The sequence below is a fragment of the Lytechinus variegatus genome, chromosome 2 (assembly GCF_018143015.1).
Source record: "Lytechinus variegatus isolate NC3 chromosome 2, Lvar_3.0, whole genome shotgun sequence".
Lineage (NCBI taxonomy): Eukaryota > Metazoa > Echinodermata > Echinoidea > Temnopleuroida > Toxopneustidae > Lytechinus > Lytechinus variegatus.
Window position 1 is genome coordinate 35,659,318 of NC_054741.1, and position 25,102 is coordinate 35,684,419.

At 37.4% G+C, this 25,102-nt stretch overlaps 1 protein-coding gene across 1 annotated transcript; it reads left to right on the forward strand.

Annotated features, from left to right (window-relative positions):
* The first annotated feature begins 619 nt into the window (after positions 1-619).
* LOC121407964 (cathepsin Z-like) lies at positions 620-24,759 on the forward strand. The gene is made up of 8 exons (XM_041599242.1): positions 620-653; positions 1,505-1,666; positions 12,784-12,932; positions 17,324-17,503; positions 19,323-19,473; positions 20,343-20,421; positions 22,487-22,576; positions 23,189-24,759. The coding sequence occupies exons 2-8, from the start codon at positions 1,545-1,547 to the stop codon at positions 23,300-23,302; spliced, it is 885 nt and encodes a 294-aa protein (XP_041455176.1). The 5' UTR covers positions 620-653; positions 1,505-1,544; the 3' UTR covers positions 23,303-24,759.
* Positions 24,760-25,102: the final 343 nt, after the last annotated feature.

A 25,102-nucleotide genomic window follows, 5' to 3' on the forward strand; every position in this document is an offset into this window, starting at 1 on the left:
AAAAAAATCAACACCAACTTACAAGCGAAACAAAACACTAGCGATGAATGTGTTATCAGCAAACTATAGGGGGAGTACTTCCTGAATACGATATATTATTATTTTTTTTAAACAGTGCACACATAGTTACCAATAATGCGTATAGCATTTTCATTTTATTTGAAAGCAGGATAAAAGAGCATTGTAGATTAAATGCCTTGCTCACGGTGCCGTGGTCGGGAATCGAACCTAGGACTTTCCATTTTAGCCAAGCACCTTAGACCACTCGGCCACGGCACCTCCGGTGTATAGTTGTTGATTCATATACACATCGTAATTTTCAAGATAAGTTTTTAGTTACACAACCTTCAAATAAAATTAGTCTATGCATATGCACTTTTTAATTAAAGAAAATATAATAAATGGCTGGGCTTTAGTCAGGTAGCTTACCTTAGTAAAATATTTCGGTCTAAAATGGTATTGTTAATATAATTTCATGCATCTTTATATGAATGTAATGCTTTCGAATTTTTATTTTGTGAACATACATCATTATCTAATTTTATGTCTCAAATTATAGACTAGACTTTACAGGAGGTCACCTGACTTACGGTCACAAGATCACATAATATGCATCATCGATCGCAGCGAATCTCGAACGAAGTACGGTACCGGTACGGTATTAGCGAAGCCATTCAATTTAGTCTTTAATTACTGAATATTCATTTCATCGGTAACTCAAAACCAAGTGACTTCATCGGTGAGTATTTTAGCAATAGAGGTATTAATCCAAATTAAAATGTTGTCATCATGTTTATCACATCACACTTGCAATCTCTTCTCCAAAACCACCATGTCCACGTAACTCGGGCCAAGGCTCCGCCTCCGGCGGTGGAGTCTCTTGCCTGCTGCTGGCGCGCGCTGGTTCGCTTGTTGTGACAAAGTCTTTTAGTGCAGTTGCTGTTAAATCTAATTTTGTGTGTATTGTAATAATGAGGAATACCGGCCAAATCGTGGTTTTGGGGACCACTTGTGGATTTGTGTATGCGCACTTTTGTACAAAGTGAATGGAGGTGGAAATAGGGAACTGTGCGTGTGACTGAATAAAGCGCTGCTGTAGCCCTTACGAAGTGGACGGTGGTTCCCTATATCACGATAATGCCGGAATATTGATGTATAATAGAGCTAGTGCGGTTTTGCACCTGTACTACCTGTACTACTAGGCTGTAACTGTTGAAAAATATTTTATCTAGACCCCTTCACATACGTGTACCGTATGTGACATAGCCAGCCTAGGCCTAGCCCTATGCGATCTAACGACATATTCTACTTTTTCTAGACTAGAGCCAGAGGGTGTACTCGTGACGTGGGGGGGGGAGGAAGCTGACCCACTCCATATAAACACTGAATCCTTTTTTATGACTTTAATGGTTCAAGTTCAAGGAATTCATTTTCTTATGGAAAATGTTTACTATTCAAATAATTACAGTCTGGCATATTTCTTAATCTGATCTGCAATGTATAGGAAGATTCAAAACAAAAGTGAGTTCACCTTTGGCGACAAGATGAAGGGATTGATAATTTTCCTTGTGACGTTGGTGAGTTGGACTAGTGGTACCCATCTCCGTTTTGACAAGAAGGAGCCTTGCTACGATCCATCTTATGATGAAGGAATCAAGGAAGTCCGGTAAGTTTGATACTTAATACTATAGCTAGCGTAGGCCTTTTGGTTTGACAGCTTGCAAATTGAGGCGAGTTATGTGTTGTATCATCACATGAGAAAACATTCATTTTGCAATCATTTTTTTCTCAAGGCCGTGAGGAAAAGATCAGTTTGTCATTTCATCACACCAAATGGTTTCACACTTTTTTGTTATGAAAAGTCTTAATGAAGAGCTGATGAACGAAGAACCTGGGAGTAATGCTAATAGAATGGAGTAAATTTGCATGTTTGTAGCTGATGGAAGATAGTATTTGTTTTGAATGTTTAAAAAAGGCTTATATTATAGATTTCATACTACTGTCATCTATTTTAGACCTTTACATAGTTCATTATTGCAACAGCTTCAAAGAAGAATGAAGATAATGATTTTTGTTCAGGAAAGTCTTGTAATTGATACAAAGTGAATGTATGTAAAAATTTTATTCAAAATCGTTGGAAGTGCAGTTATACAGCATGTCCCCCAAAAAAATGTCAATGGCAATCTAGATATAGGTATAATATTAAAATTGCAACATTACATTCTTAATATCTTTATACCTGTAAACTAAAATTCAATTTCTACAACTCGGATTCTCATATGATGTGGTCCAATAATCAAAGATTTATGAGCATGTTTTCATTACATATCACAGAACCTCTCCTTCCAAGTTTTGTATTAAGTTATGGCCTGTATAGTTAGGACAAGAAATGGCCATGGAGCTCTCCTCCACATGGCTGGACATGCATAGACTGCATGGCCCTGGTAAATGAGTGCTGAAGCACCCCCCAAAATATGATTTGTCAAGGAGTGCTGTGTATGTTATTTACCACATGCAGCACTCCCTGGAAATCGGGGAGACAAGCATAAAACGAAAAAGGTTATTGCTCCCCATTGATGGAGATTTGGGGGCAATACTGATATTTCTTTCTGAAGACAACCCAATGAACAAAACATCCAGCATCCCCTCATTAAAACTTGTACCCAGGGCCTTGACAGACTGCAGACATGCCTGGTGTGTGTTTCATAAAGATGTTTGTAAGTTAAGAACGATAAAGTACGACTGGCGATCCTTTCTTGTGTTAAATGGTATTCATCATTAATTGTTTAGCGCGGAAGAAAGGTTCACCAGCCGTTCTTAAAGTCACTCTTAACTTACGAACAGCTTTATGAAACACCCACCAGTGCCCTGACTGGAAGATTGGGTAGGCCATAATTTAGTACAGAAAAAAAGAATCTTTTAACATGTAATATAAATGCTTATGAAAAGAAACAATCTAGGAGACGAAAAAAAACAAACAAACCTTGCACTCTTGTCCCTGTGGACTCTAACATGAAGCAACTGAATTGTTGTAATTTTTGTTATTGTTTACATGTACATGTAGTTTCAGACCATCTTTACATGACTGCCTGCCAAAGTGAAATTCTAGCGATGTTTCCCTTTCTGGAACCTAGAAGACACTTTGACAAATTGACATATTAATACTTACTGGTTTATGGTTTATGAAGAAAAAATTCAATCTGTAAAGAACAAACAATTGAACCGGAAATTAGACATATTTTGTCTATATTAAATCACACTTTGAATTGTACTTTATCAAAATAAATGATGAACCTGAATGAAACATCAATCCATGTCTCTTTGTGTGATTATTGACTTTTGCAAAAGAACCATAAAATTATCAGTAGTAATCATAAATATCTTCAAGAAATATCTGCATTATTTTCCTAGCAAATATTCAAGAAAAAGCTACACCAGTAATCCTTTTGATGTTTGTTCTGGAAAATAAATATCCAGGAAAATACAATAAATTCAACTTGAATTTAAGTATAAAAATTTCACTTGACAAATTGTAATCCTACTCAAAACAACTCTTTAAAAGTTTGCTTAAATTCCTTTGACTAACCACATTAAATTGCTTTGGTCTAGTTTGATTCGTAATACACTCAATTATTTCATAAATCTGAAATGCTTGTATAATATCTCTGTCAATAATATTCCATAGATATATAAGCTTTCATAACCCTGGACATTGCTACTCATTGCTTTATGTAACAATGCAAATTTAGTGTGCTAACTTCAGTTTTGGTTTCATGTCCCAAATCTACGTAGCTTACATCATGAACATATCCCTCTTTATCCAAAGAAACTAATGTTATTTCTTAAATAATTATCATCAAAATAATTTCTCCTCAACTCAATTATTTCTTTCCGTTCTCCTTGTCCTTGACAAGTATAACACAATGAATTTTATACCCTTTTTTCATACAAGTCTTGTAGCGTTTTGTTATCTATACAGCGACCTCACAATATGCAAAATTTATGCAAATGAACATTTAACCACGTGAACCTGAAGGTTTTCTTCACTTTCATTTTTACATTTTAGATAATTGGTTCAGAAAACCTTTTAAAACAATATCTAAGCACACTTACTTCTTTGGCAGGAACTAAGAACTTTGTTTACATAATACTATTTGGACAAGCTTCATCCTAGCCGGAATCTGCTACTTTTCGGAGAAATTTCAGGCCCTCGGTCGAAACTTGTTGCTCGATGTTTTATGACATGTTTCGAAGCTGAAATTTTAGGCCGAAACCGATTTTTACCTATAAACATATATTATGGTATCTGCAACAAATAAATAGTTTCGATCACCAAAAAAATCCTCCCGCCCCACCGGATGAGGAGACTTTTTGAAAACTTGAAATTTCTCAAACAAATATCTATCACATGACATGCAAATGAATAAATACATGTATATCATATCAATAATTTTCAATGAATTGAGCTCAAATGAAAGTTCAGTCTCAAAGTCTTTAATTTAGTCACTATAACCTTCTGTTGGGTAGATGACCGCTAGTTTTGTAATGGGTCTACGATACTCTCCGGAAACAGTTTTTAGCTTCACATTTCGAACTTTACCATCAGGTCCCGGATAAACCTGAATTATTCTTGCTATAGTCCACTTTCCACGGATTGCATTGCTCTCTGCAGTCATTACAACGTCACCAACTCTAACGTTCCTTCGATCTGTGTTCCACTTTCTACATGGTACTAACAGTGGTAGGACGTTTTGAGACCACTGCTTCCAAAAAGAATCCACTATTAGCTGAACAAATTCTACGTGATCGCGAGGATTCTTGGTTTGCTTAAATGGACCCTGTGGGACATTTCTAGAAGACCTGCCTAACAACATATCATTTGGACACAAATAATTTCCATCATCTGGGTCATTGCATTTCCGTCCTATCGGTCTCTCATTCATAAGGTTAGCTACTTCAAGAAAGCATGTATACAACTCAAATGGTGTGAGCACTTGCTCACCAATTGCTTTCTTGATTGATATTTTGGCACTTTTAACAAGAGATTCAGCGCACCCATTTTGGTGGGGTGCATTAGGGGTGATGAACTTCCACTGTATCCCCTTATCTGCACAGAAATCTTTGAGCTCATCTTCTCTCCATCCCGATATCATCTCGCGAAGTTCGCGTTGAGCTCCCACAAATTGCGTTCCATTGTCGCTAAGGATCTGAGTTGGTCGTCCCCTCACTGATAAGAATCTCCTTAGGACTTGGAGAAATTCCATTGTTGAACAGTCAGTTGCCATTTCCAGATGAACGGCACGCGTATTTAGACATGTAAAGATTACACCATAATGCTTGGCCCTCTTATTACGACCAACCTTTACTTGAAAGGGGCCAAAATAGTCACAGGAGGTAAAATAGTCACAGGAGGTGTAATGAAATGGTGGAGTGTGAGGTGCGACACGATTACTAGGTAAATCAGCCATCTTCTGGGTCTCACGCTTGCATTCTGTTGACCTGCATTTAACACAGCGATGCTTGATGGTTTTTGCCAAACGATGTCCTTGTAATATCCAAAACTTGCGTCTCGCCTTGGCGGTTGTCGTCTCAACACCTGGGTGTCCAATCTCATGAACGTGACGTGTGAAAAGTAGAGCTATGTGATTGGAACCTGGGAGTAGAGCTGGATGTCTAGATTCATATGATGTCACTAAGTTCTCAACTCTTCCTCCTACTCTGATTACTCCTTCGTTATCAATGAAAGGAGTAAGGGTTCTGAACTCTCCTCTCTCAAATCTGCTTTTCAGACCCTTTTGCGCTTCCTTTGTCCAATATAGCTCAGCTTTCTCCAACTCTGCTGGGGCTAATGTCACATCAGCTTCTGGCATGGATTCTTTCTTGAGCTTTGACTTGAGAATCCGTACAAATCTGAGAACGTAGGCAGTCACTCTGACTAACTTTCGCCAACTTGAGAAATGTTCAGATTCGATGGGGGCAATTGATGTGCTGTTGACAACTAACACTGTCTGATTAATCTTTCGTCTCTCTAGATTCTCAAGACTCTGGTCGATATTCACCTTGTCTACTGGCCACTCTGTTTCGTCGAGATGCAGGAATCTAGGACCGCACTTCCATTCTTTCATAAGGTCGTTTACTGCGATTCCTCTTGACACTTTGTCTGCTGTGTTATCTTCACCAGGTATATGTTTCCAGCTTGAGGGGTCAGTGAGAGTCTGAATCTCCCCTATTCTGCTTGACACAAAAGGCTTATATATCCTGGCCGAAGACTTGATCCACTGTAGAGTTATCATGCTGTCCGTGAAGAACATTACTTTCTCAACTTCTAATCTCATCTCTTCAGTGATCGACTTGTACAGTCTGGCAGCTAACACGGCAGCCTGTAGCTCCAATCTGGGTATTGTCAATGTCTTTAATGGTGCTACCTTTGACTTGGATGCAACAAAGCGAGTCTCGAACTTGCCATCTCCGGTTTGCCACCTTAGATACGCACATGCACCATAAGCATTTTCTGATGCATCAGAGAAAATGCACAACACTGGTTTACCTTGAGCTTCAGGAGGTGTTAGACATCTTTCGAGAGATACTTCATTCAGTCCTTTCATTTCCTCGAACAGAAGCCTCCAGTCCGCATCTTCTTCTTCAGTAAGAGGATCGTCCCAGTTGTAGCCTCTTTGCCACAATTTCTGCATCCCTATCTTGGCTCTTACAATCACTGGGCCTGGGGCAGCAAATCCTAGGGGGTCATATATGTGGGCGATTTGACCTAGGATTTTCCTCTTGGTTAATCTTTCTTGACTCTCTCCATCTAATCTTGAATTCAGTACACTGTCTCTCAGCTTTACTTTGTAAGAGAAGGTGTCATTTTCTCTGTCCCAAACTACTCCTAGGACCTTCTCCTCAGCTATGTCATCTAGTAATTTCATCTTTCCTTGGGTGAGGTCTCCCACATCAGATTCATTGGAAATCCACCCTTTGACTTTGAAGCCTCCGTCATTTAACACTTCATCTATCTCTGCACTTAGTTTCCTGGCTTCATCTACAGTCTGTACAGAGTCGCATATGTCATCCATATACACATTCCTTTTCAAAACAGAAGCAGCATGAGGATGTGTACACTCTCCTTGTTCTGCTGTAAGCTTCAGAGCAATCTGGGCGATTGCAGGGGCTGGTTTGTCACCGAAAGTGACAACCTTCATCATGTAGACATCAGGTTCTCTGTTTCCATCCATGTCTCTCCATAAGAACCTATGGACATGTTGATCTCTCTCAGGGATTGACACACGATGGTACATCTTGGAGATATCCCCACACAAGGCCACTTCATTTTCCCTGAATCTCAAGAGCACTCCGACCATACTGTTCAAGAGATCAGGACCTTTCATCCAGTATTCATTTAATCGATGACCTTGGTAAGATGCAGAAGAATTAAAAACAATTCTGATAGGGGTGCTCTTTTTTTCTGGTCTTACAACAGCATGATGTGATATGTAATGAACTGGTCCTTCATACTTCTCGATGTCTGCTGCTGTGAGTTTCTTAGCAAACCCCATTTCTTCCAGTTCATGGATTTGCTTGTTGTACGCTTCCGCGTGCTCTGGGTTTCTATATAGTCTTTTTTCAGTTGACTCAAGGATTTTCACTGCTTGACTCTTATTATCTGGTAGTTCATTAGGATCCCTTTGCCATGGATAGCCAATTTCCCACTGCTTTCCTTTCTTCTGTGAAGAAGCTCTGATGATCTCTTCCTCTTTCTGTTCATCAATGGTTAACTTAGTCTCTTGGCACTGACAACTTACACCTTGAGATTCCATTCGCCAAAACTCTGACAAGTCTGGACTCTGAACTGCTACATGAAGGACATTGACACATGTGGTTCGCTTCTCTGTGCCACCAAAGATCACCCATCCTAATGGAGTCTTTCTTGCTATGAAGTTACCTCTCTTCTTTAGTTTACCACCTACTATGTATTTTGGATGATCTATTCCAATCAAGATCTCCACTGGCCCACTATCTCTGTTCAGGTTAGGGATATTAAATTGATCTGCGAGGTCTTTCAGATTAACAGCTTCTTCCTCTGTTATCGAAGGGACTCCGACAACTTCAATAATCTGGTGTTTCTTGGTTGTGTTTGCTTCTCTAATCGGCACTCTATATCTGAAAGTTTCCAACTCTTCTTCAACGTCGCCAAGCTTTTTGATTGTGATGCTCGTTTTGGTGCCTTTCAACTGGAGTCTCTCGGCGAGTGAATTTTTGATCAAACTAACTTGTGAGCCGCTATCTAACAGGACGTTTGCTCTAGTATCACTGTCAACGTCTATGGATAAGATTGGCAGCAACGATGCTCCAACTGTAGTCGCAACGTTAATGTCATTTTTACCGCTCTCATTTTCCATCTGTTGACTGGCTTCAAAGTGCAACAAAGGATGGTGATAGTAAGTGCACCCTTGCTCTGGACATTTCTGCCTTCTCCTACAGTTTGCCATGTAGTGGTTTTTCCCTGCTTTCTTTAGGCAGCTAAAGCAGCATCTATTCTCCTTGAAGAACTTCAGTCTTTCTGGGGCAGCCATAGAGATTATACGCTTACACTGATCTACCCAGTGTTCATCAGTCTTGCAATGCCAGCAGCGATGTTGTCTCTGAGCTCTGTCTCGTGGCTGCTCTTCATGGTATCTATCACTATGGTCTGGTTTGCTCTTTTCTTTGTATGACAAATGATGAACATTTGCTGACTTTCCTTCACTTTGCATCTGTGATCTCAATGGTGCTGACGCTCTCATCCTAGCTTTCATTTCCAGGTTCAGCCATGTCAACAAAGTTTCAAAGCTTGCAGCTTGCTTCTCTGATTCTTGGTATCTAAACCAATTCTTCCTATCAACAGCGCACATTTTTCTCTCTATGGTTGCTAACATGTGACTGTTGTCCATGTCACCCTTCTTTCCTACTAGCTTAAGGATGTTATAGCTTCTTCTAACAAGGTTGACAAACTCACAAAATTTGTTGTCTTCGTTCTCTTTCAGTGGTTTGAATTTGCTCAGGTCGTTGATTATTGTATCTGCAACAATTCTAGCATCTCCATACATGGAATCTAATAGATCCCAGGCAGCATCATAATCCTGACCTATGCCTTGGATTAATTCGTGTGCACGGCCAACGAGACAGCTTCTCAGGATTGTCATTGCATCACGTTTTCCATAACGCGAATCAACCATGTGAACGAAGTCTGACTTGAATATCTCATAGTCCCGAACATCTCCAGCAAACTTGGGTAACTTCGGCTTCTCCACCTTAAAATTGCATCTAGCATCTGACATACCTGGAGAAGTGTCTGGGTTCTGCAGTGGAGGGGGATACAAGATTGCCGATTCTGGAGGTATAGGAGACCCTCCCTGCATTGGCGGCATCTCTAACTGTGGTAGTACTTGTTCTGTTGGCGTCTTGACTCCTGAGCTGGTTTGAGAACAGTAATCTGTAACCTCTATCTGCAGTTTCAGGAATTCTTTCTGGCAATCATCCATCCACTGTTCCTCTATCTCAAACTCAGCATCATCATCAATAGTCATAGTAAAGTTCTCATGGGCTTCTTGTAGGTCTCCATATGCTTGCTCAAACTTGCTGTATGCAGACTAAATTTCTGGCACTTCTCTGTTATTGTTAAGCAAGATCTGAAGACCGTTACTGTGCCTGGTAAGCCTGGCCTTCGCTCCCCTTCTCTTGAGTTTCAGCGACTTCTTGTCCTCCGCCATCGTAGTAACAACTCAGCGAAGTTCCACCAGAAATTGAATAGTATGGTTTATGGTTTATGAAGAAAAAAATTCAATCTGTAAAGAACAAACAATTGAACCGGAAATTAGACATATTTTGTCTATATCAAATCACACTTTGAATTGTACTTTATCAAAATAAATGATGAACCTGAATGAAACATCAATCCATGTCTCTTTGTGTGATTATTGACTTTTGCAAAAGAACCATAAAATTATCAGTAGTAATCATAAATATCTTCAAGAAATATCTGCATTATTTTCCTAGCAAATATTCAAGAAAAAGCTACACCAGTAATCCTTTTGATGTTTGTTCTGGAAAATAAATATCCAGGAAAATACAATAAATTCAACTTGAATTTAAGTATAAAAATTTCACTTGACAAATTGTAATCCTACTCAAAACAACTCTTTAAAAGTTTGCTTAAATTCCTTTGACTAACCACATTAAATTGCTTTGGTCTAGTTTGATTCGTAATACACTCAATTATTTCATAAATCTGAAATGCTTGTATAATATCTCTGTCAATAATATTCCATAGATATATAAGCTTTCATAACCCTGGACATTGCTACTCATTGCTTTATATAACAATGCAAATTTAGTGTGCTAACTTCAGTTTTGGTTTCATGTCCCAAATCTACGTAGCTTACATCATGTACATATCCCTCTTTATCCAAAGAAACTAATGTTATTTCTTAAATAATTATCATCAAAATAATTTCTCCTCAACTCAATTATTTCTTTCCGTTCTCCTTGTCCTTGACAAGTATAACACAATGAATTTTATACCCTTTTTCATACAAGTCTTGTCGCGTTCTGTTATCTATACAGCGACCTCACAATATGCAAAATTTATGCAAATGAACATTTAACCACGTGAACCTGAAGGTTTTCTTCACTTTCATTTTTACATTTTAGATAATTGGTTCAGAAAACCTTTTAAAACAATATCTAAGCACACTTACTTCTTTGGCAGGAACTAAGAACTTTGTTTACATAATACTATTTGGACAAGCTTCATCCTAGCCGGAATCTGCTACTTTTCGGAGAAATTTCAGGCCCTCGGTCGAAACTTGTTGCTCGATGTTTTATGACATGTTTCGAAGCTGAAATTTTAGGCCGAAACCGATTTTTACCTATAAACATATATTATGGTATCTGCAACAAATAAATAGTTTCGATCATTGAAACACTTACCATTATGATTAATAAGTGAAAATGAAACTGAATTATTTCAAGCACCATCATTAAATAAAGCGGGTGAAGAAAGGAAAAGATAAAGACTGTGGGATGCCAAATATACATATGTAATTATGAGCTCTTGGTGTGATGGGAAAATTGTATGATGCACAGGTAATTATCATTAGAAAATTAGTAATAATTATTATGACAATACTTGAATAAATTATCTTTTCAAGATGATGATGTGCCTGAGGCATGTTGAAATATAACGATTAACTCTTCATGCGTTACGTTCGCATTATTGCACATCCGTAGGCGTGTTTCGTTCGCATTTTTTGCACAACCACACATTTCCCATGCGTAGAGGGGATCACTGCTAAAATAATGCAACACACAGGGGGTTTACAGGTGAACGCATGAAGAGTTAAAGGACAAGTCCACCCCAACAAAAACTTGATTTGAATAAAAAGAGAAAAATCCAACAAGCATAACACTGAAAATTTCATAAAAATTGGATGTAAAATAAAAAAGTTATGGCATTTTAAAGTTTCGCTTATTTTCAACAAAATAGTTATATGAATGAGCCAGTTACATCCAAATGAGAGAGTTGATCACATCACTCACTATTTCTTTTCTATTTTGTTATATGAAATTTTTTTATTTTCTCATCATTGTCATGTGAAATGAAGTTTTATTCCTCCCTGAACACGTAGAAGTCCATTATTTTAACATTTTGTGCTTCAGGCAAGGAGGTCCTAATCGTCAAATTCGTAAAAGTTGAAATATTGTGTAATTCAAACAATAAAAAATGAAAGAAATAGTGACTGACATCATCGACTCTCTCATTTGGATGTAACTGGCTCGTTCATATAATTATTTTGTTGAAAATAAGCGAAAATTTGAAATGTCTTAACTTTCTTATTTTACATCCGATTTAGATGAAATTTTCAGCATTATGCTTGTCTGATTTTTCTCTACTTTTTCAAATCAACATTTTTCTGAGGTGGACTTGACCTTTAAAGAACAAAAGTAATGAAATTCCTGAGATCCGTGAAGTGATCGGATTGGGATAATAGTACACTTGTAAAGCACTTATATGTTCCATTATATGAAGAGCTACAGCACTTCGAATTTTGTCAATACTATTGTGGGTTAATATAAAAAAAGAACTAACACTTTATTTCATGTTTTCATGGAATGAATCAAGTTAGGATGTCAGGTCCAGAGAATTCTGCTGCCCTTGGCAAAAACATGATATGTCAAAACAAATCATAGCACAATTGAATCAGACTTCCAATATTATAAGTGACAGTGATTTTCTGTTTTTGCAAACATTCTTTTCTGCTTGTGAAATCTAGTAGTTCCATTACAAACTTGATTAAACTATTAAATGGAAACTCTGTTTCGTCATTGAAAATGTACATGGAAAAAACGTGAAATTCTGCTTTACAAAGGGAAATTCAATGAAATTTTGCATGAAAAGTAAAGAACCATGGTGAATTTTTTTCATTTTGGTTTTCCTGTAAATGGAAAATCACTGGACATCTCTAGATGATAATAAAATTAAAGCTTGCTTCCATTACTGCTTTTAACAGAGAATACAACCCAAATATTGTATTGTTGGCTTCATCAATGAGTGCAGTGACTTCATTGAATTATACATTAATACCGTCAAAAATACACTATTCATATGAACATTAAATCAAGTTAAACAACTTGATGCAGAATGTAGTTTGAAATTTAATTTGGCAATTTCATAATTTATGTGTATATGTATGACCCTCCAATGATGTTTCAATCAAATTTCATTTTATCACACATTTTGATTTGCAGGAAAACCAACGTATCAGTTCGGGCTGTACCAAGTGCATTTGATTGGAGGAATGTGAACGGCACCAACTTTGCCAGTACTACCCGCAACCAGCACATCCCTCAATACTGTGGGTCTTGCTGGGCAATGGGAACAACAAGTGCTCTAGCAGGTGAGTTACTTTGGACTTTTGCTCAGGGGACAATTGCTCCCGGCTTTATTTCATCTAAGATATAGCGTTACCGTTTCAATAGGGTTTCATGTTAGGTTTCAATTCAATGTTTTATTCAATTGCAATAAAAATCGATACAAAGTATAGAATACATTAATGACAGATAATAATGATAATAATAATAATTGGCATTTATATAGCGCTTTATCAATCTACGACTGTTCAAAGCGCTTCACAATTATTATTACCCGGTCACTGGATTCATAGCATTCCAAGCAGCCTGTTAGGGGCTAACTTGCTAAACCAACCACAATGACGGTTGTTTCCTACCGGTACCCAATTCACGTACGTGAATCCCTCCAACTCAGTGTAAAAAGTGGGCGGAGCTAAATCGGATTTTCGCGCCTAGCAACCCCGTTAGCAACGCCTGTAAGCATCGTTCTGCTCACTCTCCATAATGTCTGCGATATTAAAATCCTAAAAACCAATAGAATCGTTAAAATTTAGTAAGGCTGTGAATGTTTATCATTTACATTGACTATCGGTGTACAAACTCGTACCGAATTTACCAGCAAGTGACGGTTATATTACGAATTACCAGCCTTTTTAATGAGTGATACAAAGTGCCAAAATTTATGAGAATATAGTGTAAATTTTGTATAGCATTTCAAAATCCTTAATTCAAATATTTTCATAATTTTTCATTGTTTTAAAAAACATCTTATTACATTTAGTATAATTTTCCCGAACTGATAACGTTGATAGATTACTGTTTCTCGGCTTTATGAGGAAATGGGAGGCCTTCAAAATCAGGTTAATCTTTGTTATATTTCTAAAAGAAAATTGTTAGATTCGAACTACTATACCAACTGTTTGCCCGAAGGAGGGTTATCATCTCATAATGTTGTGTAAATGATACATTACAATATATTTTAGGAGTGTAGTTATCCATGTTAGATAACATTTTTAAGGATGAGTTTCGTAATGAAGAGAAAAATCAAGTTCATTCTTAGCACGCGAGCCGCAGAATGATAATTTTTAGCGCGCGCAGACATGGCTGATCCCCTGGTGTGTCCCGCGGGATTATCTAGTCCCATACTGGTGTCGGGTGGTATATTCCACGTACCTTGTCCCCATGCAGTGACCTCTGTTGAGTTATATAGTGCTTCATTTTGATACTCAATCCGTGAAATACCGATATCGAAAAATGCCCGGAATAAACCTGACACATATTAATGATTTCATTTTCGAGAATTATTATTTCTTTCCTGCATGAATTACAAAACGTCAATCTTATAGGTCAAGAATCATGATAGAAATTGTCAAGATTTGGAAAATATAAGTTTGCCGAATGTCATCAGTATCTCACTGTATGTTAAACAGACAATATAGAACTGTATTTTTTGTAAATTCCACGGTCGCCTTAAAGAGATGGTATATACAGAAGAAGAGGAAGGGCCGGGAGCCGGGTTCAGGTGTCTCAAGCGGATCGGGAGAAAGGGGGGGGGGGGTCCTTTTCCCACTCTCTTTCAAATAACCTTATTTTCTTATATTTATTCCTGTTGTTTATCGTGGAATTTTACCTTTTATCATAATTATAATTCTATACAATATGAGGATCCTACTATAAGTTTTCAAGCTGTCCTGTTCAAGATTACTGATTTTTTTTCTGTGGGTCCCATTAGCCCCTTTTTCATCAATCATCTTCTCGGTGTCTCTGCTACCAAGATTGACTAGGGAGTGGAGGGAGGGGGGGCGGGCATAAGTTATCATCACTCACTTTCGCCCCAGACAAGTGCCTGTTTGATATATTTTATTGCAAGGGCTTCTCTTTTCCTCCTATAATCTCCCTGTTCTCTCTTCCTTTTGTTTTTGTGTTTGTGACATTTTATATCTCAAAGATCAGCTCTCCCAATCTAAATTTCAACCGTCTCATATTATTCCTTCCCATCTGTTATGGTCAAGTTCTCCTCCAATAAAACTAACCTATTAATATTTGCCCCTCTTATTTCTACCGGCCTGCAATCTCATTTTGGCCCTTTTCAGTATCCCTCATCGACCCCTCCCCATTGCAACTCACCATGATTTTAAGTCATTATCACGAGAGCATGGATAGGAATATTGCAGATCTATAAAATTGCTATTACTTTGATTTTAAAATAATTTGAGTACCTCCCCCCCCCCGGCGGCCATGCAGGTCGGTTTTATATGTCGCATGATGGTAAAAGGTGGCCGTGGAATTTACAAAATATACACTTTTTCTATATTTTCTGTTTAACATATACCGTGAGATACTGATGACAAGATATTTCCCAAACCTTGATAATGTTGTAATTTTTAACTATACAGTCAATGTTACACATTCTTGACACTAGGCAGTTTGACTTTTTGTAATTCAGGAAAGAAATAATAATTACCGAAAATGAAATAATTTATGTGTCAGGTATATTCCAAGCTCTTTTAGATATCGGTTAACTATTAATTTCACAGATTGAGTATCAAAATTAAACACTAAAACTGTACAGTGGTCATCGCAAGGGGAAAAGGTACGTGGAATATACAACCCGACGCGGTATCGGACTGGATAATCCGAACGGACAGTCAGGGCGATCAGCCCTGTCTGCACACGCTAAAATTTATTATTCTGCGGCTAGCATGCTAAGAATGAACCTAATTTTTCTCTTCATTACGAAACTCATACTGAAAACTGTTATCCAACATGGATTGCTACACTCGTAATTTGTATTGTTATGTATCATTTACACAACATTATGAGATGATAACTCTTCTTCAGGAGAACAACGGTATAGTAGCTCGAATCTAACGATTTTCTTTTAGAAATATAACAAAAATTAACCTGATTTCGAAAGCCCGACATTTCCTTTTAAGCGATGGAGAAAATAGCCTACCAACGTTATCAGTTCGGGAAAATTATAATTAAAGTAATAAGATGTTTTTTAAAACAATGAAAAATTGTGAAGATATTGAAAATAACGATTTTGAAATGCTATATGAAATTTACGCTATATTTTCATAAATTTTGGCATATTGTATCACTCATCAAAATTACTGGTAATTCGAAATCTTATCCACACTTGCTTGTAAATCTGATATAGGTTGATACACTGATAGTCAATGTAAATGATAAGTATTCATAGCCTTACTAAATTTTAACGATTCCATTAGTTTTTAGGATTTTAATATCGCATACATTTTGGAGAGTGAGCAAGACGGTGCTCACATGCGTCGCTAACAAGATTGCTAGGCGACCTACCGCGAGAGGGCTTTTATAATGGCGGGCTCCGCTGAGTTGATACATAGCCTATAGGTGGTTCACGTACGTGAATTAGCACCTGGGTGAGAGTGGCAAAGTGTGGATTGGCGCCTTGCCAAAGGGCGCTAGGCCATGGTGGGATTCGAACACACGACCCTCTGATTACAAGGCGAGAGTCAGAACCGCTACACCACGGCGCTTCCACAGATACAATGGACAATAATTAGGCCCAAAAAATGTAAGGTATATGTAAAACAAGAGAATAAACAGATACAAATGACAATAAAAAGGTACAATATTGGAATTGGTTGGTCATAAAAACCTATCAAGGTTGGTCAAGATAACCACCTTTGTACAAAGAAAGTAAAGGTTTAGGATAGGGTATAGTGCTAAATTTAGGGTTGAAATTGGTCATTCCATTTGTGGAATTTAGAGCGGAGCAATTGTCGCCAGAGCAGAACCACATTCTGATCTCCATAAATGATTGTCCTAGGCAGGGGACAAGGTGACTGGCCCGTATTTTAGTGAAAAAAGAGAAAATGGTGAAAAAAGGAAAAGAAAGAAGGAGAGATAAACCATAATAAAAAGGAGATATCTGGGCTGTTTAAATCTATAGTACTCCTGTAACTCAGTTGTGAAACATCATGACGTATTCTTAAGCTCTTCTTGCCCCCCCTTGTCATAGTAACCTGGTGCCGTCTTGGTGGGGGGATAGGAATTATGGTACCCCTCATATTGCGGCTTCAGATTACATGATCGTTATATGCATTATGGTAGAAAAATTATGTGTGGAGTTGCACAACTAAATTTTATTTCAAGTTTAGAGTATTTCTCATTTTCCTTTCATATGAATTGATTGTGCTACTTTATGCAAAAATTAGAATTTGACTGTGAAGCTACAACATGTATACCTAAATGAATTTTCATGAACTGCTCTATTTCCTTGATCGTCCAGCATACCAGTGAACTGGTGATCACCATTAAATGATGCAAAAAATTCGTTCTGCATAGCTTGTGGCTGCTGAATTTCACTGCATATTGTTACACATGTAGCAATATGTGCTGTTTTTAAAGTATTTTGTTGAACATTGAACATTGTTTTTTGTCTTCATCTCAGATCGTATCAACATCATGCGAGGTGGGGCATGGCCCTCTACTTACCTGTCTGTTCAGAACGTCCTGGACTGTGGTGGGGCTGGTACTTGCCACGGTGGTGGTATGCTTGGTGTGTATCAGTATGCCCATGACACCGGCATCCCTGATGAGACCTGTAATAATTACCAAGCCAAAGATCAAGGTATTCCTTTTTCTTCTTCACCATTTCCTCCTCCTCTTTTGTTCTTAACACCTCTTGTTTCTTTTGTTCCCCCCTCCTCATTCATCTCCTTTGTTTTGTCATTTCTCTCATTTACAAAGCATTTTATACATGTTTTGCCTACTTGCCTATAGTAGTAGTAGTAGAAGTAGTACTATGGTACCACTACTACTACTACTACTACTACTACCAGGGGCCATGGATGTGGGGGGAGGGGGTGGGCTTCAGCCCCCCACTTTTTTCTAAAACCATGTACAAAAACATAAAAACGACCATATGATTGTGATTTTTGTCTCACCTGCGAAGCAAAGTGAGACTATAGGCGCCGCTTTTCCGACGGCGGCGTCAACATCAAATCTTAACCTGAGGATAGGTTTTTGAAATGATGTCATAACTTAGAAAGTATATGGACCTAGTTCATAAAACTTGGCCATAAGGTTAATCAAGTATTACTGAACATCCTATTAGAGTTTCATGTCACATGACCAAGGTCAAAGGTCATTTAGGGTCAATGAACTTAGACCATGTTGGAGGAATCAACATCGAAATCTTAACCTGAGGTTAAGTTTTTGAAATGTCATCATAACTTAGAAAATATATGGACCTAGTTCATGAAACTTTGACATAAGGTTAATCAAGTATCACTGAACATCCTGTATGAGTTTCACGTCACATGACCAAGGTCAAAGGTCATTTAGGGTCAATGAACTTTGGCCGTATTGGGGATATCTGTTGAATTCCCATCATAACTTTGAAAGTTTATGGATCTGATTAATGAAACTTGGACATAATAGTAATCAAGCATCACTGAACATTTTGTGCAAGTTTCAGGTCTCATGATTAAGGTCAAAGGTCATTTAGGGTCAATGAACTTTGGCCGAATCGGGGGTATCTGTTGAATTACCATCATAACTTTGAAAGTTTATTGGTCTAGTTCATTGAACTTGGACATTAGAGTAATCAAGTATCACTGAACATCCTGTGCTCATTTCAGGTCACATGACCAAGGTCAAAGGTCAATGAACTTTGGCCGAATTGGGTGTATCTGTTGAATTACCATCATAACTTTGAATGTTTATGGATCTGATTCATGAAACTTGTACATAAGAGTAATCAAGTATCACTGAAAATCCTGTGCGAGTTTCAGGTCACATGATCAAGGTCAAAGGTCATGTAAGGTCAATGAACTTTGGCCATGTTGGGGTTTTTTGTTGAATAACCATCATATCTCTGTAAGTTTATTGGTCTAGTTCATAAAAAGTGGTCTAGTTCATTAAACTTGGACATAAGAGTAACCATGTATCACTGAACATCTTGTGCGAGTTAGAGTAGTATTCATAGTCAGCACTGCTGCTATATTGAACCGCGTGATGCAGGTGAGACGGCCAGAGGCATTCCACTTGTTTACATGGTCACCCCCCATATTTGGCTCAGCTACCCCCCTTTGAAAACCATTCCTTGGCCCCTGACTACTACTACATTTAATTCTACTCCTGTTGCTGCTACCTGGAAAAACATAGTAACGCATTCAATTTAATTCCATTGCGGCTACTAATACTACTTCTATTACTATTTTTACTAGTTGTACTTCTGCTACCCCAGTGGCTTGTTCCATAAAAAGAAAAAAAAACTTTGACAGTGTTTCGCCTGAGTTTTTTAATGTGTTAACTTAAGTTTCAATGGCATAGTTTGTTTGCCAGATATTTGGTTTATTTGTCAGAGGTTTTTTTTGATAGCAAAATTTTTATGCAACAGGCCCCAGGATTTCTTACACTGGTACTGCTCCTTTTTTTTCCTTCAGATTGTGATCCATTCAATACATGTGGTACTTGTACAACATTTGGTCAGTGTCACGTTCTGAAGAATTACACACTACACAAGGTGTCAGAATACGGCAATGTGGCAGGGCGTGAAAATATGATGTCTGAGATCTTCAGTCGAGGACCAATCAGGTAATGATGGCATGTATAACCTTATACCTTCAGTATTCATTCCACGAAGTGCCCCCTCTCCCCCTGCAAAGAAGAGACTGTTCTTCATCATCTATATTCTGTGTTTAAAAATGCAGAAATGCTAGTCATTATTTTCAAATTATATTGCCTGAGAATACTAGATACGTTTGACTGATTTTTATTTGCAATAACAAAGAAGTTAAACCAATTTGATTTTGTTATTGTTAAAGTTTATTGATCTGCATGTATTATAACTATTATGGAATGCTGTTAAAAAAAGAATTCTTGGGTTTTTTAAGGGTCACAGAATTTCTGCAAACAGGAAAAAAAATATCATTCTTCTTTAAATTCTGTTTTGATATCGTCATATTTTATTGTGAAATTGCTTGTACTACAGTGCAATTGTGATCATTCAAATAATTGCATGTGTGACATGACTGATGATTCAGTCCTTACAAATCAGGGCAAAACTTCAATATTTTTCTCTAATTATTTAAAGGATCTGATTGGTCCTGCATCTGCACTAGTTACATTTACTTCATATATGATAATCAAATAATTGTTTACCAGCCGATCATGTGACTAGCAACTTTTCTTCTGTTACATGGAGTATGCATTTGCTCCAGGAAAACATATTTTGATTTTGTTCAAAGCAAGTGTTCATGAGGAAGTTGATTTGCAAGCGTGCTTCTCACCCTTGGATGTGTGGGAACGTATACGCTCTGCAAAGCGAGCATGCTAGCCTTGCTAGCCATGTTCCCTCAGACCAAGTGAATATAAAACTACCATATTATGTCTGAACAAGTGAAACAAAGTTTTCCCTTGACTTTTATTATTATTTTGTGTTTCTATTTTGGATTACCCTGTAGCTGTGGAATCATGGCAACGCCTGCATTGGATGCTTTCCAGGGAGGAAAAATCTATGCTGAATACCATGAAAGCAGCGGGGTAAGTCAAAGACAAATGTTTCTCAATTAGATGATTTTAATTATATATCAATTGGATAACCACAAGGGTACCTTCGACTGAAAAAGTCTGGGCCCGTCAGCATCCTTCTCACTCTCCAGCTTTTATGGTGTGAAACTAGTGGGTAATAAATTGAAAATGCTGAGTATTGAAATCCTTTATGTTGCAAAAGCCAGTGAATGCAAATTTACCTCAAAGTGTATTTGTGAATAAAGGGAAAGATTACCCTGGCAGTTGGTTGATTTTCGTAAAAGCAGGAAAATTAGGAGAAAAAATATTGGTGAAAGTTTTGATGAAAATTCATCATCAAAGGTTGAAAATTTCTGAATGTTTAAAATGTTTAATTTGTGACATCATTCCCGAGCAGCTCTCCCATCTATCATGTGATATGATTTTCAATAATTCTTAAATTTAACAACCTTATCAACTATTTGTGGCAAGCTTTCATCCACTACCATGGACTTTCTCAAAGCCAGTTGATCAGTCACACACAATGCTGCCAGAGGAATGCAAATGTAAACCCTGTGTCTTATAATCACTGGATGGGTGAGCTTTCATCCACTACCATAGATTTTCTCAAAGCCATTTGATCAGTCACACACAATGCTGCCAGAGGAATGCAAATGTAAACCCTGTGTCTTATAATCACTGGATGGGTGAGCTTTCATCCACTACCATAGATTTTCTCAAAGCCATTTGATCAGTCACACACAATGCTGCCAGAGGTATGCACCTATATAACCCTGTGTCTCATAATCACTGGATGGGTGAGCTTTCATCCACTACCATAGACTTTCTCAAAGCCATTTGATTAGTCAGACACAATGCTGCCAGAGGTATGCACATGTAAACCCTGTGTCTTATAATCACTGGATGGGTGAGCTTTCATTCACTACCATAGACTGTCAGACACAATGCTGCCAGAGGAATGCACATGTAAACCCTGTGTCTTATAATCACTGGATGGGTGAGCTTTCATCCACTACCATAGACTTTCTCAAAGCCAGTTGATCAGTCACACACAATGCTGCCAGAGGTATGCACCTATGTAACCCTGTGTCTCATAATCACTGGATGGGTGACAATAGAAATCCAGATTCTCTTCAGTACAGGATTAATCCTTTTATCCTATGTCAGTGTCTCACCTCTCTTTTCTGAAAGTAACTATCAAAATCAATTACTTTGGCATCAACCCATAGTATGTGGTGACCTGCATTAAGGGCGTGTTCTGCTACAGTTGAATGGGATGGATTTTCAATCTGAGGGCTTTTCTTTGAACAGAACTTGAATAAATAACAGGAGACATGACAGAGTCGTTATATTGAACAATTCATCTAATTCAGCTGCAGCAGGAAATGCCCTTAAAACAGGTCACAACGTTGGATGGAATGGAATGATGCCCATGTAATCAACTTTGAAAGCGACTCCTTGATATAGAAGTGGACATGAATTGATGTGACTGATAACACAACATATGCTCGTATCTGATATCACAAAGTCAAAATTTTATGGATTTATAATTCAAATTCAAACCATCAGACCTTCACTAATATTTTGCTCTCATTTTTCTGCTTTATATACGTTACATTATTAGGTCTACCCCAATTTCTGTTCCTCGTGCATTGTAATTATTTTAGATTTGTTGATTGTCAATAAAATAACATTTAAAGTCAGTTCAAATTCCATTATCTGTGTTTGTAGGGGTGTTATATACTGACCTTTATCTGCCTTCAAGGTAGATAAGTATAATAAAGGCAATAAGGCAATGTACAAAGTACATCAGTGGTTTGTATAGCAATAAAATTCTAAAATTAAATAGTTTATGGAGGTGTAGGTTCAAATGTTATGTATTTTAAAGGCCAGATTTTATTAAGGTCTTTAGTTTGTATGCATACCCAAAAAAAGTACCGTAATAAAATTGAACAATGAGATAGTGACTTGCAGGAGGGGAACATCAAATATATTGCCCACAATAGAATCAAATACTAACTTTCTTTCTTTCTTACTTACATACTTTCTTTCTCATACACCCATCGCAATCATACAGATCAACCATATTGTTTCTGTAGCTGGCTGGGGAGTGGATGACAGTGGAGTGGAATACTGGATTGTGAGGAATTCCTGGGGTCAACCCTGGGTGAGTATGTAGGCCTTCATGGATGTCAAATAAACCAGACTGAAGAAACAGAGGCCCGCATTCTGAACTCGTGTTTAAATGAAACCATGGTTTGAAGTTGTGAGAGCAGAAGAATCAAACAACAATATAATCCAAAGCAAACAACAATATAGTCCACAGCAATACCAAAATAAAGAGAATTTGAATTGCTCACTAATGCTTTGGAGGTCCTCCCTTTGGCAATGGGAACAAGATATGTGATGTCATATATGAATAAATTTCCCTATAGAGTACCGATGTTATGGTGTTATTAATTTTCTCTTTATGCATGTGAGTATTGTTTATATCAAAACTTTCTTAAACCACTTTATCATGTCAGTGTAAGAACACCATCAACGCCATACTTTTGTGCATTCCATGCACGCAAAAATGCCCTCAGCAGAATGGAAAAGCGCATTGATTAAGGGAATTTCTTCCCCAATTCAGTGTTCGAAACTGGCACAACAACTTGTGCTCTTATTTTGCACCAGATTCACTGCATGCTTGATGATGTTGGAGCTCTATTTTAGAACTAAATATTAAGAAATACATGTACAGCCTGAAAACATATAATTATATTTCTCCACCTTACAGGCTGAACAGGGATGGTTCCGCATGGTGACAAGTACCTACAAGAACGGCCAAGGGAATTACTACAACCTAGGTATCGAGACCCAGTGTGCCTTTGCTGTCCCGATCGTAAATTGAGATTAATGTGGGTAGAGGATCATGGATGTATGGCTGGGAGAGAGCCTTTCTACCAGAACAAGCCATCGCCAACCATGATCAATGATCACTTTGCTGGTATATTAAAATAACAATAATAATCATGTTGGTGATGATGATGCACGTCGTGATATGACATTCCATGCACCTTACTTGTTCATGTATCTCAGCAATACAGATCAAAATGACCCTCGTCTGTTACGGTTTCAATGATTTACTTGTTATATAGCTTTTACCAAGGATTTTTTTGAACAATGTACCCATTAAGGAAAACAATATTTGTCAATGTGTAGACTTTTTAAACTACTAAGGAAATTTAATACATCTACCCCAATGCCCTACAGAAATTGTGCTTGTAATGATAGTCGGTGTCTCTTTTATGTGCATATTGATGTGTGGCAACTCAATTGTCTATTGAACAAAATCTTTCATTTTTATTAAGATCAGAGTTGTACAAAATTATGATTGACTAGATATTGTGTGGAAATTATATGGATATTTTATTAATAAGTATTTTTATGCAAGCAATATAATAGTTTAGTTGAATAATGATTGAAATATATTTATTCTGTATAATTATGTGTTGCAAATAGAAGTGGATAATAATACTTATAGTACTTGTAGAATTCGAACATTTATGCATATCGTATCTTCATCATGATGTTAATATATTACAGAGTAGTTTTAGCACATATGTGCAGGTTGTTTGTCAGCATTGACAGAGTAGTACTCCAGTTTGAGTAGTGTAGGTAACTAACATAAATGCACACCGTGGGTTTCAGCGGGAATCATGCATAGTATTTTCCTTGCAGTCATCATACTCCAAGATCGAGACAAAATATTGAGAATACAGGAAAGCCAATTTGAAAGGCAAAGGATGGGATTCCTGTTGAAACGTATGGCAAAGTCTTATATTCAGCTACTGTTCTTATGAGAGTATGATGCACAAACTAAAACCTAAAGAAAAAAAGTGAATATATGTGTTGAGTACTTTGTGCAAAATATTCCAGCTGTCAATCACTACTTGAATGTGATTTTGCAAGTATACTGTATGATATTCATCACACTTGCTTTATATCTGCATGTAATAGTCTTTATGGACAATATATATTATAATCAAGGAACATTCTGAAAATAAGAAAAAATAGGAAAAGGAGAACAAAATTGATTTAATTTATTGAGACGGGAAAATACAACTATATCATGTTATTATCAGAGATCACAACAACTTTAACATGGCTGTCATGGCCATAATACCTTCAACCATACTGAAATAACACTTGTGTTGCTGATATTAGGTAGACCTGCAAGAGGTTGTCAGAGGCTTAGCTGCTGCTGTATACTCTTTTATTCAGATGTTTTTGACTGTGCAATGTTTGGCATTAAAAAAAAAACACATTGAGGTGCGTAACAAAAAGATTTTAGATCATGAAAATCAATGTTTTGGGGGTGGTTTTAGTTCTAAAGGTTCGTGGAAAGAAATATCTGAAACCTGCAGACTGTATATTTTATATGTATGCTCAGGGAAAGATGTTAAATCTCTGTCCTAAATCTGGGCCCCGTCTCACCAAGAGTTTTTACGATTAATCCGATCAACCACAACTATGGAAATCCAGCAACGTCAACATCTAAAATGCATGTTCACTCGAAATATTTTCGAAATGTGATGTATAAACATACATTCATTGTTTTCTTGTAAATTCAGCATGCTTCTCTTGGTTTACAAAGGACGTCATGCAAATTTCCTTGAGAAAATAAAAATGTTATGACATTCTTGGATTG

Coding starts and splice junctions, on each gene's coding strand:
- LOC121407964 (XM_041599242.1), top strand. CDS start 1,545: ATGAAGGGATTGATAATTTTCCTTGTGACGTTGGTGAGTTGGACTAGT. Junction 17,504..19,322: donor TTACCAAGCCAAAGATCAAG/GTATTCCTTTTT, acceptor TTTTTCCTTCAG/ATTGTGATCCATTCAATACA. Junction 20,422..22,486: donor AATACCATGAAAGCAGCGGG/GTAAGTCAAAGA, acceptor GCAATCATACAG/ATCAACCATATTGTTTCTGT.